General features: G+C 46.1%; 1 protein-coding gene across 12 annotated transcripts in view; it reads right to left on the bottom strand.

Moving 5' to 3' along the window:
- Nucleotides 1-17,817, bottom strand: part of RBM10 (RNA binding motif protein 10) — a 29,695-nt gene that overhangs the window by 10,628 nt on the left and 1,250 nt on the right. For 5 of the 12 annotated variants that reach the window (XM_027091343.1, XM_027091342.1, XM_027091341.1 and 2 more), the window contains exons 2-5: nucleotides 16,510-16,651; nucleotides 4,401-4,626; nucleotides 2,705-2,935; nucleotides 777-846 (exon numbers count right to left, since the gene is read on the bottom strand). In XM_027091343.1, the coding sequence (XP_026947144.1) occupies nucleotides 777-846; nucleotides 2,705-2,935; nucleotides 4,401-4,626; nucleotides 16,510-16,651 (669 nt within the window). Of the gene's footprint in view, nucleotides 1-776; nucleotides 847-2,704; nucleotides 2,936-4,400; nucleotides 4,627-11,420; nucleotides 11,510-16,509; nucleotides 16,652-17,817 lie in introns of all 12 variants that reach the window. The other 7 variants (XM_027091344.1, XM_027091352.1, XM_027091348.1 and 4 more) reach the window with 5 other exon arrangements.

The following is a 17,817-nucleotide window of genomic DNA, read 5'->3' as shown; positions in this document are numbered from 1 at the left end:
AGAGAGAGAGAGAGAGAGAGAGAGAGAGAGAGAGAGAGAGAGAGAGATAGAGAGAGAGAGAGATGGAGAGAGAGAGAGATGGAGAGATGGAGGCGTGGGGAGGAGAGAGACTGAGAGATGCAGAGAGAAGCCCAGGCAGAACGAGGCCCCACTGTGCCTGCCCTGGGGAGCCTGGGCCAGAGGTCCTGCAGAGACAACCCCCCACCACCCTACTAACCTCAGGCCAGCTCCAAGCAGCCTGCAAGAGGGAGGGAGGGAACAAGCGAGGCCAGCGATCCTGGCTGCTCCTTGGGATGCACCCTTGGACAAGAGCCATCCCCTGCCTCCCCTCTTGGGACACATGGGTGGGGCCGTGTCAGACCTCTTTCTGGTCAGAGGCTGTTACCAGAAGAATGTGGGGGAGAGCAAGGGGCAGGGGAAGGAGAAGAAAGGGGAGGGAAGGGAGGCTACTGGGGGGACAGGGTGACCATCTCAGATACTCAGAGTCCCAAAGAGGAGGTTCCCCGGAGCCTGGCCCTGGCCCTGCCCCCGGGGAGCACTCAGCTCATCTCAGAGCTGCACCCCCTCCCTGACAGCCTCGCACAAGAGGCTACTGGCCGGAGCTGTGAGGAGAGTGGGATGAGGGGGAGAGAAGAAGAGGGTACCCCCAAGCTGCCCATTCCCAGCTGTGGCAGGAAGGCAGGGTAGGGAGGGTGAGGGAAAAGGCAGAGGCAGGAGGGAGACTCGGAGGCTGAGGCTGGCCAGTGGAAGAGGAAGGTACTAGAACAAAAGCTCACCTGAGGATTTGTTCCGCATCAGCCGGACCTCCCGTGCTTGGACGCCGTGGGACTGCAGCTGGCCACGGATCTGTACGGGGCGATACGGATTGGAGCAAGCTCAGCACGAGGGGGCTACTGGGTACCTGAGGCTGGCTGGAGGCCTCCAGGACCCCAGAGGGTCATAGGGGATGTTCACACACTGTCTCCTCTCCCTCTCTCAGGGCTTTCCCCCAAGTGACCACAGCCCCAGCCCCACACCAGTACCCAGTCTCAGCTTTCAGCCCCAGACTTGCAGAGTGAGTCAAATGAAAAAAGGGGCATGGTGCAAGGTGAAGCATGGCAGCATAACGACCCTCAGGGATGGAGAACAGCAAGAGAGCAAGCGAGCCAGCAGCTCAAGAATGGTGGGCAGGGGTGGTCTGACAACAGGCTTGGTGCAGCCACAGAGCAAGGAAAGCTGGCAAGCAATTCTGGCCCTTTGCAAAGGGACTGCCCTCCGGCTTGCATCAAGAGAGACCCATGACAAAAAGTACGAAACTGGGAAGGACTGGGGACTGAGCAAACCCCAAACATGTGTGCTAGACCATAAATGGAGCAGTAACTTGGGGTGGAAACCAAAAGGCATGGCCGTGGGATTTGGAAAGCTTCCTGGATGACCTAAGCCAGAGGGAAGCTGCAGATGCAATTTGGGATTTGGACCAGGCGAGGCAGAGTCTCTAGGCCAGTGGTGCCTCTCGCAAGCGATTGGGAGCCTGTGCTGGGCATTCTTGGGCAGCAGCCTTAATGCCTCTGGGCCTGTTTCCTCATCAGGTTCAACAACAAAAGGGAAATTAAACATACACATACAAGGATGAAAAAGAAAGACACAGAGGAGCAGATCAGAACTGCTAACACTCAGGGAGAGCTCAGGAAACAGCTAGAATGTGGGCTCTGGGGTTCAGCTGTCCAGGTTCAGACCCCAACTCTGCTGTGCCACTCACCGGCTGTGGGACCTGAGGCAAACTGCTTCACTGCTGGGGGCCTGGCTTCCTCATCCGTAGAATGAAAATACAAAGAGTACCTTCCCTACAGGGTGGCTGTGCAGATTAAATCAGACCTGACATGTGGCCCACCCTGTGATAAATCCTCCACAGATGTCAGCACTCAGTTACCGTCTGACCCTGAACAGTGCAGGTGGGCCAGACCTGAAAGCTCTCAAGCACACAGGTGGGGTGGGGTTTTCTCTGCGACAACATAGGCAGCCAGCAGGTTTCAGAGGAGACATGAGCAGAGAATTCACGGGCAGTGGGGAGGAGGCGGAGAACTGGGGAGGCTAGTGAGGAGGCTGTTCTAGTGGCCCACTTGGGGTTTTCCTGCTCTCTAGGAGAGGTCTGCACGAGAAGGGAGGAGGATCGGAGGGAACGTCACACAGGAAAACAGGGTGGGAAGGCTGCAGCAGCAATGAAGTCAAAGGAGAACCCAAGGCTCTGTGGTCGTGCCAGTGAGGAGATCTGATGCTGCTGGCAAAAGAGGGTGGAGGGCGGGGAATGAGAATAAAACCTCAGAAAATCCCACGGGGAACCACCCCACCGCCCAGGCTGCAGGGTCTCCACAACATCTCTGTCACCAGAAATATCTGGCACTGGGACTGGTGAGCATCTGGCCTTTGATGGACATTTGCAGAATGGATGGATGGCCAGTGGAATGTGCAGAAGGAATGCTCTGTTCCCTCCCCCACCCACCACCACAGCCCCTGGGCCAAGTCAGCCTATCCAACGCTCCTCCCTTCCAGACTAGGAGACAACAAGGCCTATCGGGGGACGGATCAGTGCTGGCGGACAGAAGCTAGTGGGGATAAGGCATGAAAAGTGCTGAGGTTGGGGGTAAGGGAGAAGCTGAGGGCCCTGGAGGAGACCCAGCCTGGCCTCCTGCTCTGCCACCTGCCCAGGGACACGGGGGGCACGTACGTCATCCTCAGTGGCTGCCTGTGGCAGCATCCTCAGCATGACGATGTTACTGGCCTTCTCCTCCTCCTCCTCCTCCTCCTCCTCCTCCTCCTCCTCCCCTTGCTCGGTCCGATAGTCCTGGTCCCGATAGTCGCCGTCTCGGGGGAAGCCTGGTGGGCCGGTGGGGCTGTGCCTGTGCCGCCGCCGCCGCCTACGCTGAGTCTCGGAGCCCGGGGAGGCCTCGTAGGAATCCTGGCCAACAGAATGAGACGAGAGACACCAGACGGGCAGTCAGTCTGGGGTGGGCCTAGGAGCTGGCCGCTGGCTCTCCGAGGCAGGCAGGCTCTGAAAGCCAGGGGTGGGCGGGCTCCGGCTAAAGGCTTGGGGCAGGCAATGTGGGCAGGCCCTGGACTGCAACCCTTCTGGGGTTGGAGATTCTCCCCAGGATGCTTTTGGGGGCTGCTTTGGTGGGGAGTGGGGAGAGGCCGGTGGCAGTATTGGTGTGGGAGAGGAACTCCCACAGACAGGTGACCAGACACCATTTAAAACCTCCTTGGGAAGAGACCATTTGGGGTTGGCACACTAAACCCTGCTCTGTTTCTCCCCCCTCCTCCCTCGCCAGCTCAGCTAGCATGTGCACAATTTTTCCCTGTGCCATGGAAGGCCACACCTCGCTTAAGATTCCCAGCCTGGGCCCTGCCACCAAGTCGTGGGTTTAGGAATAGCTTAAGACCTCAGCCAGAGCCAGCCAGCAGGGCCTGGCAAAGGTGCGAGGGCTACAGCGCTGCCTTCCGGTCCCTGATCCTCTGCCTGGCCAGTCCTCCATCACCACCAGGCTCTCTCCTAACAGGGTGTGGTCACTGGATTCCTGGGCGTTGCCCAAACCATCCTTTCAGGACTAAGCAAGCCAGGCCTGGGTCCACACCCCTCCTGCCCTCACGGAGGCCAGATAACTCAGCACTCCACTCTTCCTGGTCCACCCAGGGCCCAGCCAGTGCCCTGGAGACATCCAGGCACAGCTCACAGCTGCCATCGAGGAAGCTTGGTTGCTCACCACAGGGGTCTTTCCATTGGACCCCCCAGAGGGTGGCCGGCAGCCCACACTCTGCTTCCCACTGGAAAGGAGAGCTGTCTGCTTGTGTGGACCAGGGCCCTGACGCCCCCTCAACTTGGGGTTCCCGTAAGGCAAGGCTGCTGCTTCCCGTCAGATGGGGGCTCCCTGATGGTGAACATCATGCCTCCCCACTCAGGCCAGGGCTAACTATACAACATGGAAATGGCTAGCTTCTGAGCTCAAAGTAGAGGCCTGAGGGGACTTCCCCTTCTGTCTAGAGGCTCTGCCACCACTGGGAATGCCCACGGTCAGCCCCCCAGAGCTGCTTTGCTTGGTGATATCCAAGTGCCCTCCCAACCCTAGATGCCGGGTCCCCAAATTGGCTGGGAGCAGGCAGTATAGGGCTTGCAGTGAACCCTGAACAACAGGGAAGAAGGGAGACAGGTGGTGGCCAGGGGCCCTCAGAAGTATAGAGCCAAGCACGTGGAAGTTAGGGAGACCCAACTTGGGAGAGGAGCCCTCAGAGAGGGGAGTGGGGACAGACCCTCCAGGTGAGGCAAAGCCACCGAGCACAGTCTGAAGGCATGGGAGCTGAGAGCTACCTGCACACGGTGCTACAGCCAGACAGAGGCCCTGCAGGAGCTGGCCCTCCCCTGCCCTCACCTCTGCACTCTGCTCTTCGGACGAGTCATCATAGTCGTGCTTGCCCTCCTGGCTGCCATACTCGCGGGGATATGAGCGGTAGTCCATGTCCCGGTAGTCGTGATCCCGGCTGCGGTTCTCCCCACCATCATCCTGTGAACGATCGGCGGCTCCGTAACGGCCAGTCCTGTCTCCACGACCCCCTCTGGGGAAAGAAGGATGGGGAGGGAAGAGAGGGCAATCCTTTCTGAAAGGTGCAAGAGGTGAGAGTGACCCCACCCACCCCCCTCCCTAGACCCTCAGCCCCAACCCCTGACAGGGATCCCTACATGCTGACCCCGTGGGGCCAACTGGCTCCCACCTCTCCCTCAAATTCAACCCACTTCTCTCCTTCCCTTCCCCACCTCTCCATTCCCTCACTGGGCCCTTAGATGTGGAACCCCGACTGGTCTCCTCACCTCCACCCAGGCCTCCCCTAGTTTACTCTCTATACCCCAAATGTGAGTGAGGGTTTCACAAGGCAAAGTCAATCAAGCCCAACCACATTGCTCCTTACAAAACACCAAAATGCTCACTAAGGTCCTACAAGGTCTGCAGGGTCCTGCGGGATGAGGTCCCTGCTGACCTCTTTCCTTCCACCTCATCGTGCACTGTGCTACCCTGCACCCCTGTTCCACGGTCACCTTGCTAGCACTGGCAGCTGTCTGTTTGCACGTATGTATATATGTATGTATTTATTTTGTGCGGGCTTTTCTCTGGCTGCGGCAAGCGGAGGCTACTCTTTGTTGCGGTACGCAGGCTTCTCATTGTATGTATGTATGTATGTATTTATTTCGCGTGGGCTTTTCTCTGGCTGCGGCAAGCGGAGGCTACTCTTCGTTGCGGTACGCGGGCTTCTCATTGTATGTAGTTATGTATTTATTTATTTTGCGTGGGCTTTTCTCTGCTTGCGGCGAGCGGAGGCTACTCTTCGTTGAGGTATGCAGGCTTCTCATTGTGTGTATGTATGTATTTATTTCGCGTGAGCTTTTCTCTGGTTGCGGTGAGAGGAGGCTACTCTTCGTTGCGGTACGTGGGCTTCTCATTGTATGTATGTATGTATGTATTTATTTCGCGTGGGCTTTTCTCTGGTTGCAGCGAGCAGGGGCTACTCTTTGTTGTGGTGCGCGGGCTTCTCATTGCGGTGGCTTCTCTTGTTGCGGAGCACGGGCTCTAGGCATGCGGGCTTCAGCAACATGGGCTCGGTAGTCGTGGCTGGTGGGCTCTAGAGCGCAGGCTCAGTATTTGTGGCACATGGGCTTAGTTGCTCCGCGGCATGTGGGATCTTCCTGGACCAGGGCTCAAACCCGTGTCCCCTGCATTGGCAGGCGGATTCTTAACCACTGCACCACCAGCGAAGCCCCTGGCAGCTGTTTTGTTAAAATTTCTCCTACTGCAATAACTGTAAAATAATTATCTCAACATTGATTTAATGTGCATTTCTTTGATGATTTAAAAAATTACTAGACTGGCTTCCCTGGTGGCACAGTGTTTGAGAGTCCACCTGCTGATGCAGGGGATGCGAGTTCGTGCCCCGGTCTGGGAAGATCCCGCGTGCCGCGGAGCGGCTGGGCCCATGAGCCATGGCCGCTGAGCCTGCGCGTCCAGAGCCTGTGCTCCGCAACGGGAGAGGCCACAACAGTGATAGGCCCGCGTACCGCAAAAAAAAAAAAAAATTACTAGACTGAGTTTTGGGAGATGAGGGAACCACCTGTTCGGTTCACTGCCCTATTCCCCAAAGCTTAGCTTAGTGCCTAATACTCAGCAGGTGCCCAATAATTATTCTTTGATAAAATAATGACTCTAAAGAGCACTGAGGAACCACTGGACCACCAGGAAACTCCCTCTAAAAGTATTCTAAAAGCAACCAATACATATCTACTTAAAACAAGACAAAAATGGACATCACCATAGACTACTACTAGCAGGATCCCAATCGTGGTCAGAAATGATACTAGAATATCCATTATCCACACCATTATTAACATTATTCTAAGATACTCGCTATTAAACAATTAAACAAAGGAAAAAAAAGATTAAGAGCTGGAAAGGAAAAGGTAAAATTACCATTACTTGTAGATGATATGAGGATGTATCTGCCTAAGCCTAAGAGAATCAACTGAGAACTGATTATAAATAATAAGATAAATCAGTAAAGATGCTGGGTTCAAAATTAATACACAGAAATAAATATTGTGCTTGTATTCAGAGAGCCACTGTTCAGAAATAGGAAGATCCCAAGGATCACTGCATCAAAAAGGTTAAATACCTAGACATGTGCAAGATCTTATGACTATACTTCACACATATAAGCCAGGATACATTTGAAATGGGTCAAAGATTTAAATGGAAGAAATGAAACCATAGAGGAAAAGAAGAATAAAACACAAGATAGTTTTTTGATAATCTTGAAATGGGGTAAACTATGACCCAAATCCAGAAGCCACAGAAGAAAAGACTATTAAATCTGACTACATAAAAATAAAACATTTCTGCTTGGAAAAAACAAAAACCGTCAAAAGCCAAGTCAAGACAAACAATAAACAGGGAAAAGGTAAGGGATAAAGAAAAAGGGAACTGAATTCACAGAAAATAATACAGTTGACCTTTGAACAATGCAGGGGTTATGGGCACCGACCCTCTGCTCAGTTGAAAATCCGAGTATAACTTATAGTCAGGCCTCTGTATCTGTGGTTCCTCCACATGCTCAGATTCAACCATGGATCCTGTAGCATTGTAGTATTTACTATTGAAAAGAATCTGTGTATCAGTGGACCTATGCAGTTCAAACCTATGTTTTTCAAGGGTCAACTGTACAGATGGTTTATATTTGAAAAGATGCTCTATCTCACTCATAATGAAAGATGAAAATTAAAACTATACTGGATAGGTCATTTTTATAACACTTAAAATTTATTTTTGTATATTTTTCCTAAATCATTTTTACTGTGATAAAATATATATAACAAGAACTTTACCATTTTTTTAAATAAATTTTTTTATTTTTATTTATTTACTATTTTTGGCTGTGTTGGGTCTTCGTTGCTGCACGCGGGCTTTCTCTAGTTGTGGTGAGTGGGAGCTACTCTTCATTGCAGTGCACGGGCTTCTCTTGTAGCGGAGCGCAGGCTCTAGAGTGCGTGGGCTTCAGTAGATGTGGCATGTGGGCTCTAGAGCGCAGGCTCAGTAGTTGTGGTGCACAAGCTTAGTTGCTCCGCGGCATGTGGGATCTTCCCAGACCAGAGCTCGAACCCGTGTCCCCTGCATTGGCAGGCGGATTCTTAACCACTGCACCACCAGGGAGGCCCAAGGACTTTACCATTTTAAAGTATACAACTCAGTGGCACAAAGTACACTCAAAATGTTGTACAGTCATCACCACTATCTATTTCTAGAACCTTTTCATCACCCCAAACAGAAACTCTGTACTCTAATTAAACAATAATTCCCCACACCACCTGGCACTCTCTACTCTAGTTTCTGTCTCTATGAGTTTGCCTATTCTAGGTACCTCATAAAAGTGGACTCATATAACATTTGTCCCTTTGTGTCTGGCTTATCTCACTTAGCAGAATGTTTTCAAGGTTCAGGTTGTAGAATGCATCAGAATTTCATTTCTTTTTATGGCCATATATGTATGTATGGTATATGCTACATCTCTTGATGGACACCTGGGTTGTTTCCACCTACTGGTTGTTTTGGATATTGTGAATAATGCTGCTATGAACACTGGTGTACAAGTATCTGTTTGAGTCCCTGCTTTCAGTTCTTTTGGGTACACACCCAGGAGTGGAATTGCTGAATCCTATGGTAACTGATTTTTTGAGGAACTGCCAAACAGTGTTCCATAGCAGCTGTACCATTATACATTCCTACCAGCAATGCACAAAGCTTCCAATTTCTCCACATCCTCATTAACACTTGTTATTTTGCATTTTTCATGTGCTTATTGGCCAATTATACATCTTCTTTGGAGAAATGTCTATTCAAGTCTTTTGCCCATTTTTGAATTAGGTTTTTCTGTTGCTCTTGTAGGAGTTCTTTATATATCCTGGGTGTTAATCCCTTATCAGATATATGATTTGCAAACACATTCTCCCATTCTGTGGGATGTCTTTTCGTTCTTTTGAATAGCATTCTTTGATGTATAAAAGTTTCTAATTTGATAAAGTCAAACTTATTTTTAAGAAATGATAATTTTGGGCTTCCCTGGTGGCGCAGTGGTTGAGAGTCCGCCTGCAGATGCAGGGGACACGGGTTCGTGCCCCAGTCCGGGAAGATCCCACATGCCGCGGAGCGGCTGGGCCCGTGAGCCACGGCCGCTGAGCCTGCTCATCCGGAGCCTGTGCTCCGCAATGGGAGAGGCCACAACAGTGAGAGGCCCGCGTACCACAAAAAAAAAAAAAAAAAAAAAAAGAAATGATAATTTTAGATTTACAGAAAAGTTCAAAGATAATACAATTCTCATATACTTTTCACCCAGTTTCTTCTAATGTGAAGAGAACCATGGTACATTTGCCAGAACTAAAAAGTTAACTAAACTGTAGACTTCATTAGCATTTCACCAGTTTTTCCACTACTATCCCCTTTCTGTTCCAGGATCTAATCCAAGATACCACATTGCATTTAGTCATCATGCCCCCTTAGTCTCCTCTGGCCTGTGAAAGTTTCCCAGTCTTGCCTTGTTTTTTTATGACCTTGACACAATTTTGAAGCATACTGGTCAGTTATGGTTTTTTGAAGAATACAATAGAGGTGCCCTTCTGATCACATCAGATCTCAGGGGCATGCTATCAATGTGACTTACCACTGGTGACACTGAACTTGATCATCTGGTTATGGTGGGGTCTGCCCGGTTTCTCCGCTGTAAAGTTTCTTTTTCTCTTACACTCTATGCTTTAGAAGCGAGTCACTAAGATCAACCCACACTCAAGAGGAGGAAAATTAAGCTCTACTTCTTAGAGTGGGGAGTATCTACATATATTATTTGGAATTCTTCTGTAAGGAAGATCTGTGATCGAATGTTTTTAACTCAACAAACCTGCAGAAGTCCAAATGTTTGACAACAAACTGTTGGCAAGGCTGTATGGGAAATAGGCACTCTCATATTGGTAGTAGGAGTGAAAATGGAACGATCCTCATGGAGGAGAATTTGTCAATAGCTGGCAAAACTAAAAATCTATATACTCTCTGACCCCCAATTCTCCTTCTGGGAATTTAATGTACTGATACACTTGCACACATACAGAAACAGTACTCTCAATGCAACACTGTTTATAACAGCAAAGGACAAGAAACAACTTAGAGAAGAGTCAGGAAAATTCTGTTTAAAAAAAGACTAATGATGGAGAGAGGAACCCCACCAAATATTAAAACATATTATAAAGGTGGAGCAATTGAAACACAAATGGACAGATCCGGTAAAATCAGAGTTCATAGTACACAAACACACATATGGAAATTTAGAATCAGGCAAAGGTTGCAATTCAAATGAACAAGGAGAAAATGGATTAGTCAATAAATACTAGTTGTGATAACTGTCTAGCTCAGGAATTGGTAAACCACAGCCAGGGGGCCAAATTCAGTCACCTAAATAAAGTTTTCTTGAACACAGCTATACCTGTTCATTTACATATTGTCTGTGGTTGCTTTCCGCAGACTGGTTGTGACAGACTGTATGGTCTTCGATGCCAAAAAATATTTACTATCAGGTCCTTTACAGAAAAAGTTTGTTGACCTTTAAGAAAATAAAGTTGTTTATCTACCTCATTTCTTACACCAAGTAAATTCTAGATGGATCAAAAATTTAAGTCCCTGAATAGACACCTTAAAAATATTAGAAAGAAAATGTAAGAAAAAACTGATTACCTCAAGAATGGGGAAGACCTTTATAAGTAAGGCAAAACCCAGAAGTCATAAAATTTAAAAAAAAGATAAATCTGGCTTCATAAAAAATTTTAAATATCTAGAGTATAAAAAATACCATAAACAAATAAACATGTGATAAAACAAATATGATAAAATGTTAATGGTAGAATCCAGTGGATGGATATAGAGGTGTTCACTGTAAAATTCTTTCAACTTTGCTGTATGCTTGAAATTTCATAATAAAATACTGGAAAACCCCCAAAAAGCTAAAAGGTAATTAACAAATGGGAAAAATAAAATGTTTCCAGACATTTCAGTTGGTTTGCAATTTTTCAAAATTGTTCATTCATTTATTCATTCAACAAATAGTAATGTAACATTTGCTATGTGTCAGGTGCTATTCTAGGTGCTGAGGATACTGCTGTGAACAAAATGAAGTCTCTGTCCTTGTGAGCTTGGCTTAGAACCCAAATTGTTTCCTTAATGATAAATGCCTAGACAAGAAGCAGCTGGTGTGAGAGATATGAGTATTTTTAAGGTTTTTGATATGAACAATGCTTTTCATTGTTGCTTAATGTAGGTATTCCTCGATATTTGGACTCTAGTTATCAGAATCTAAGAACTGAACAGATTTGGGGACTTCCCTGGTGGTGCAGTGGTTAAGAATCCGCCTGTCAATGCAGGGGACACGGGTTCGAGCCCTGGTCCAGGAAGATCCCACATGCCGCAGAGCAACTAAGCCTATGCGCCACAACTACTAAGCCCGTGTGCCACAACTACTGAAGCCCGCGCACCTAGAGCCGGTGCTCCTCAACAAGAGAAGCCACTGCAATGAGAATCCCGCACACCGCAATGAAGAGTAGCCCCCGCTCGCCACAACTAGAGAAAGCCCCCGCACAGCAACAAAGACCCAACACAGCCAAAAAAACAAAAAACAAAAAACAAAAAACAAAATAAAAACCAAAACAACCGAATAGAGTTGAATAAATATTCAGATGAAATCCTTAACTGACACCCAGCATCTAAACCAAATAAATTTGGATACTGAACTCTTGCTATCTAAACTCAGGAAGGGAAAAGATTTAGATAGTAAGGGATACTTTTCATTGGCCACAGAGCACTTTGACTAAATACCTTCCAAAGGTAGTCCCCATTCATAATACATTTCTAGGAAGCTGGACTGAATCACAATATAAGAGGATCTCCACAAAATGAGTATATTTCTGGAAAACATAAAATGCCATAATTGGCAGAAGTATACAAAATGATAATCAAAAACCCAGGCCCCTTTAAAGGTGAGTTTTACCAAATTTTCAAGGGACAGATAAGTCTTTTATGAGTTCCTCCAATAAGCAGAGAAATAGCAAAAGATGCCCAATTCATGTCATGAGGCCACCTTGATTCAATGCCAGATAAATACCAGAAAAGGAAATTATAGGACCCCATCACTGATGGACACAGATGCAAATATCCTAAATAAAACAATTATCTAATTAAATGTAACAGTGTTTTAAAAGTATACACATTATTTAAATAATTTTTCTTCCAAAAATTCATGAGTAAACATTAGAAAAACACAAATTGAGAAACATCTACAAAACAACCGACATGTACTCTTTAAACATCAAGTTCATAAAAGACAAAGATTGAATAACTATTCCAGATTAAACGAGACTAAAAAACAAAGTAGCTCAATGTGATGTGTGATCTTGGATTGGATACTGGATTAGGGAAAAACAGCTATAAAAGACATTTTTGGAAGAACTGATGACATCTGAATATAGACTTTAAGACAAAAGTATTGTATCAATGTTAAATTTCTTGATATTGATAAGCATCCTGTGATTATGAAAGAGAAAGCGGGACGAACATGCTGTAGTACTTACCGGTCATGTCTGCCACTAACTCAAATGAGTCAGAAAAAAATGTTATGTATAGAAAGTGGAGGAGGGGTAGAGGGAAGGAGAAGGAAGAGGGGAAGGGAGAGGGGAGGAGAAAAGGGAGAGGGGAGAAAAAAGAGGGGGAAGGAGGAAGGAGTAGGCTTGTAGGTAGGTAAAGCGAATGTGGCAAAATGTTTACAATTAGTGGTTCTGGGTAGAGGATTAAGGGAGTTTGTTGTACTTGCAATTTTTTTTTTGTAAATCTGAGGTTTTTTCAAAATGAGAAGTTATAAACATACACATACATACCATGATCAAGGAGGGTATATCTCAATAATATCAAGGATGCAATTGAATGCAATTTATGAAGTTGATGGACAAAAGGAGGGAAAAAAGCATGTAATTATGAAGTTCAATACTCATTTCTGTTCAGTCTTAGCAAACTAAAACTAGAGAATTTTCTTGATTTATTGAAGACTATATTCTAAAAGCCTACAGTACACATCACACTTGATGGCTAAACAAAAGGGGCTGCCTATCAGGCCTGGACTGACTGTCTGTCTGCAGATGTCCTTTATGGGAAAGAAAATAAACTATATTGTTTAAGCCATTATTCTTTGGATTTTCAGTTACAACCTACCAAAATGAATCTATACTTGTGACTCTTAACTAAAATGAATCTTAATCAGCATCACAGATACTATTTAACATGGTATCAAAAGTCCTGATCAGTGCTATAAGTGAGGAAAAAGAAATAAGAAAAGCCAGGATTGGTTTGTATACAACATGGCTAACTACTTAGAAAGACCATCAAAGTCAACAATGAATGAGTAGAAATAACAATGGAACACAGCAGAGATAAGATAACTTAAAAAAACCAACAGCTTTCTTCTACCCCAGTAAATACCAGCTTGGAAAATAAAAAGACAAGATGCGAATAAAAACTACTGAAGCATCTAGGAATTACTTTAACAAACAATACACGACCAGATTAAACTTAAAAGCTTTTACACAGCAAAGAAAACTATCAACAAAACAAAACAACCGACTGAATGGAAGAAAATATTTGCAAATGATATGACCAATAAGGGGTTAATATCCAAAATATATAAACAGCTCATACAACTCAATATCAAACAAACAAACAGAAACAAACAAACCCAACTTAAAAATGGACAGAAGGGGCTTCCCTGGTGGCGCAGTGGTTGAGAGTCCACCTGCCGATGCAGGGGACACGGGTTCGTGCCCCGCAACGGGAGAGGCCCCAACAGTGAGAGGCCTGCGTACCGCAAAAAAAAAAAGAAAAAAAGAAGACAGAATTGAATTATTGCAACAATGTTTCTTTCTCCAGCATAAGATTCCCTCTTGAATTCCACTTCTGCCTGTTGTCAGCAACGTTCTGTTCAAAAGATATCGAGAGCTACTGCTTTTTGCAATTCAGACATAGCCTGTGCTCCGCAATGTGAGAGGCCACAACAGTGAGAGGCCTGCGTACCGCAAAAAAAAAAAAAAGGGACAGAAGACCTGATAGACATTTTTCCAAAGAAGACATACAGATGGCCAAGAGGCACATGAAAAGATGTTCAACATCGTTAATCATCAGAGAAATGCAAATTAAAACCACAATGAGGTATCACCTCACACCTGTCAGAATGGCTATCATCAAAAAGAACACTGACAACAAACGTTGGTGAGGATGTGGAGAAAAGGGGACCCTCGTACACTGTTGGTAGGAATGTAAACTGGTGCAGCGACTGTGGAAAACAGTATGAAGGCATCTCAAAAAACTAAAAACAGTCCACTCCTGGGTCTATATCTGAAAAAAATGCAAACACTAATTCAAAAAGATACATGTACCCCAATGTTCACAGCAGCATTATTTACAACTGCCAAGATATGGAAGCAACTTAAGTGTGCATCAACAGATAAATGGCTAAAGAACATGTGGTACATATATACAATGGAATACTACTCAGCCATAAAGAAGAATGAAATTTTGCCATTTGCAACATGGATGGACTTGGAGGGTATTAATGCTAAATGAAGTAAGTCAGAGAAAGATAAAATTCTGTATATCACTTATATGTGGAATCTAAAACTTAAAACAAAGTAATGACTATAACAAAACAGAAACAAATTCACAGATTAGAGAACTAGTGGTTACCAGTGGGGAAAAGGAAGAGGGGAGGGACAAGATAGGGGTAGGGCATTAAGAGGTACAAACTACTATGTATAAAATAAATAAGCTATAAGGATATATTGTACAACGTAGGGAATATAGCCAGTATTTTATAATAACTATGAATGGAATATATAATCTTTAAAAACTGTATCACTATGCTGCACACCTGAAACTTACATAATATTATACATCTACTATATATCAATTTTAAAAAAAGGAATACCAAAGACCTGTATTTTGGTTTATTCAGATTTTTATGTCCTTTAAACGAATTTTATAGATCTTTGTGACCTGTTTCAGAGGATGAGATGACTACTTACAAAGTAAGTATCTGGGGGGCTGTACTGGGAAAACTGCCCACTATATGGAGGAAAATAAAACCAGAACCTACATTATAACATATTCAAAAGTGGCCTCTAGATGGATTTAAAGATGTGAAAGCAAAAGGTAAAACTATAGAGTGAGAACAATCTTTGTGATCCAGAGATAGGAATAGAGAAGATTCTGAAAGGAAAGGTTATAGGACAAAAAGTGATGAATTTCAGCACACCAAAATTAAAAACAGGTATCCATCCTTGAGGGAATCATTAAGTAAAAGGCAGTAGGCACACCCCATGGTGTCTTTGGGACCAACTAGAAGCAAAGCACTAACATACACATGGCAATACAGACAGATCTTAAGAATGCAGGGCTGAGTAATACAAAGTCCAGGAAACAGAATGAAGACTGTAATACTCTGCCATTTGTGTAAATTGAAAACACACACACTCGAAACAACACTACATATTTTAGAAGGATACGTTTCAAACACAACAGAGCAGCTGCCTACAGCTATGGGTATTGGAAATAAAAAAGGAAAAAATAAATATGGCAAGAGAAGGTCTTGTACCAACCTATGATAGAAATGTACCTTGAACTGGAAAAGTATGATTAACTCAAACCTCTGCACTTGAGGTCCTTTAAAAGCCAAAAGAAAGCCAGTGGCTTTATTTGGTAATAAAGTCTGAGGCAAGTATCTTACCTACTCAAACTCAGAAACTGCCACAGAGCTCTTCCAGTGAATACCATCCAAAATCGAATGCCTTTCAAAAGACATTCTGAAATAAAGTCAAGGCTGAATAACACTAGAGGATGACCACACCTCAAGTTTGGGCTCATCACGTTTCAGAAACAAAATATTATAATTCTATATTTTTGAAAAGGTGGTGGTAGCAGAAACCCTTTGTAAGACATTAAAAAAATTATTTCCTCCCTGACTTTTCATAAATCTACTGACTCTTAATAGAGGCTCTCTGGGACAATTAGGTCTACTTTCCTATACAATCTTTAAAAGTCAGGAATAAATCATCTTCGTTAGAATCAAGCGAGGTGATCCACCCGTATGGTAAGGGTATGGCCCAGGATCTCTGTATTTCACCAAGTGTCCCAACTGTTTCTTGTTCGTACCAGAGTTTAAAAATAACTGTATAAGAGTGTCCCATTCCAAGACAAGTATCACAGCAACTTCAGCCCACCCTGTCCCTGAATCCTAAATCTTAAAAATGCAGTGCTGAGTAATACTATCTGACCTGGCTTGCCCCATACATTTTCTGGGCAAATTCCTGACTCTGAAGGCACCACTCCTCTTCATCCCTCAAACCCAAAGCTACAGCCCACACCTCTCTCCTGAGAATCCACAGCACTTACAACCCACCCACTGCCCATCTGTCATGCACCTCTGCCTCTCCTCCTGCAGTGGCTGTCCACACCTTGGTGAATGGCACCATATACCTATCTGGCTCATCCAAACTGGAAACCTAGGCATCAGTCTCCATTCCTCCCTTTCTCTGGATCCCTTCCCACTCTGCAACCAAACATGGCACCTATCAAGCTGTTTTGTAATGATCTGTAAACTGTGTGGTCTCCCTTGTGAGACCCTAAGTAAGGAGAAGGCTACAATCTTATTTGTCTCAATTCACCAATGCACTCCCAGAGCCTAGCACAGGTCCTGGCTCACAAGTGCCAAGGTAAATGTCTGCTGAAAAGAAACCAATTATCTGCTGTGCTGTTTTTTGTTGTTGTTTTTTTCTGCACAAAAGCCCCCTCCTAGCACTTTCCTGGATCAACTCTCACACAGGGACAAGCCTAGATTTCTTGGCAAAGGTGGGAGCAGGTAACTCACCGTCTTTCATACTCCATGTCCTGATAGGGCCTGCGGGGGCTGCTGGGGCCCCTCCTCAGCCGCTGGCTCCGTTTCACTTCCCAGCCACCCCCACTGCTGCCACCATGATCTGCCAGCCTGGGTGATGCCTCCTGCAGGGACTCTGGAGAGAGCAGAAGGAAGAAAGGGGTCAAGGCAGTTGGGGCAGAGAGGGCCTCCTTGAGAAACGCTTATTGCGAAGGCTTTCTGCTGTCCCTGAGCCCAGCGACGCTGTTTCCCAACTCCTAGCGCTCCTGTGGACCAGAGCAGGAAGGCAGTCCCTATTTGGCCTGCTGCTTCGTTTCCCTACAAACGTGAGGCTAGAGCCGGCCGCCCTAGAAACAGCATGGCCTTCAGCAGACAGCATCTTGCAGAGACCCGGTGGTGCCACCAATTCTGTGATCAGGGCTTTGCCACCTGAGACTGGTAGACAAGTCAAGCCCGGAGCTACCTGCCCAGGGGGCTCTAAGTGCTGGATGACTTGTCTGAGATCAGGCACATTAGGCATGGAGGCGAGACTTCACAGCGGGAGTCCCAGGCACCCACCAGGCTTCTTCCATGAGCCCTCAGGTGCCATTTCATCCTCCCAAGAAGATGCTGGCTGCCCACTATGAGACAGCAGGAGACCACGAAAGGCTCAGGGGGTGAAGGGTAACTTGGCAATGAGACAGCTGCCGCCTCCCTAGGCTCCCGGCTAACACAGTTTTGGCCCTCACAGGGCAACTGGCTCAGCCCTGAGCCCTGTCTCTTATGCACAGCCAGGTCCCCCAAGGCGGCTCCCTCTCCAGGGCTCTGGGCCCAAGTTATTCAGAGGTAATAAGGAGCCCTTTCGGAGCCTGTTGTGAACCACTGTTACTCTGCTGGGACGGAAGGGCAGTCCCTTCCCGCAACCCTCAGGGCTGCGGTGAGAACGAAGGAAGGCCTGAAAGCCATGTGACCGGGCCAGGGGTCACCACGAAGTATCCCAGAATCTTCAGGCCCCACCCTCTAAACAAAAATCAGGCAAAGTCAGGCGTTAACAGCACCTGCCCAACACTAGGTTGCCACCACACCTTTCCTCCTTGTATACACTCACACCAATTTTCTCTTCCTCTTCAAGCCACAGGGAACCAGAGTTACCTGCTCCCAGATGGGTAAGAGAATCACAACCAGGGGCCCCAGTGGATGAGAGCCAGAGACAAAACCCTCAGTAGATCTGGCAAAGGGGCCAGAGTCATACACTGGTATCCAAAACAGATAGGGACCAAAGTCACAGACTCGAGCCCCAAATAACTACGGGCCAAAATCACA

The sequence above is a fragment of the Aethalodelphis obliquidens genome, unplaced genomic scaffold, assembly GCF_003676395.1.
Source record: "Aethalodelphis obliquidens isolate GAN/ISIS:26980383/991018 unplaced genomic scaffold, ASM367639v1 scaffold71, whole genome shotgun sequence".
Lineage (NCBI taxonomy): Eukaryota > Metazoa > Chordata > Mammalia > Artiodactyla > Delphinidae > Aethalodelphis > Aethalodelphis obliquidens.
This window is presented reverse-complemented; position numbering and strand designations above follow the sequence as displayed.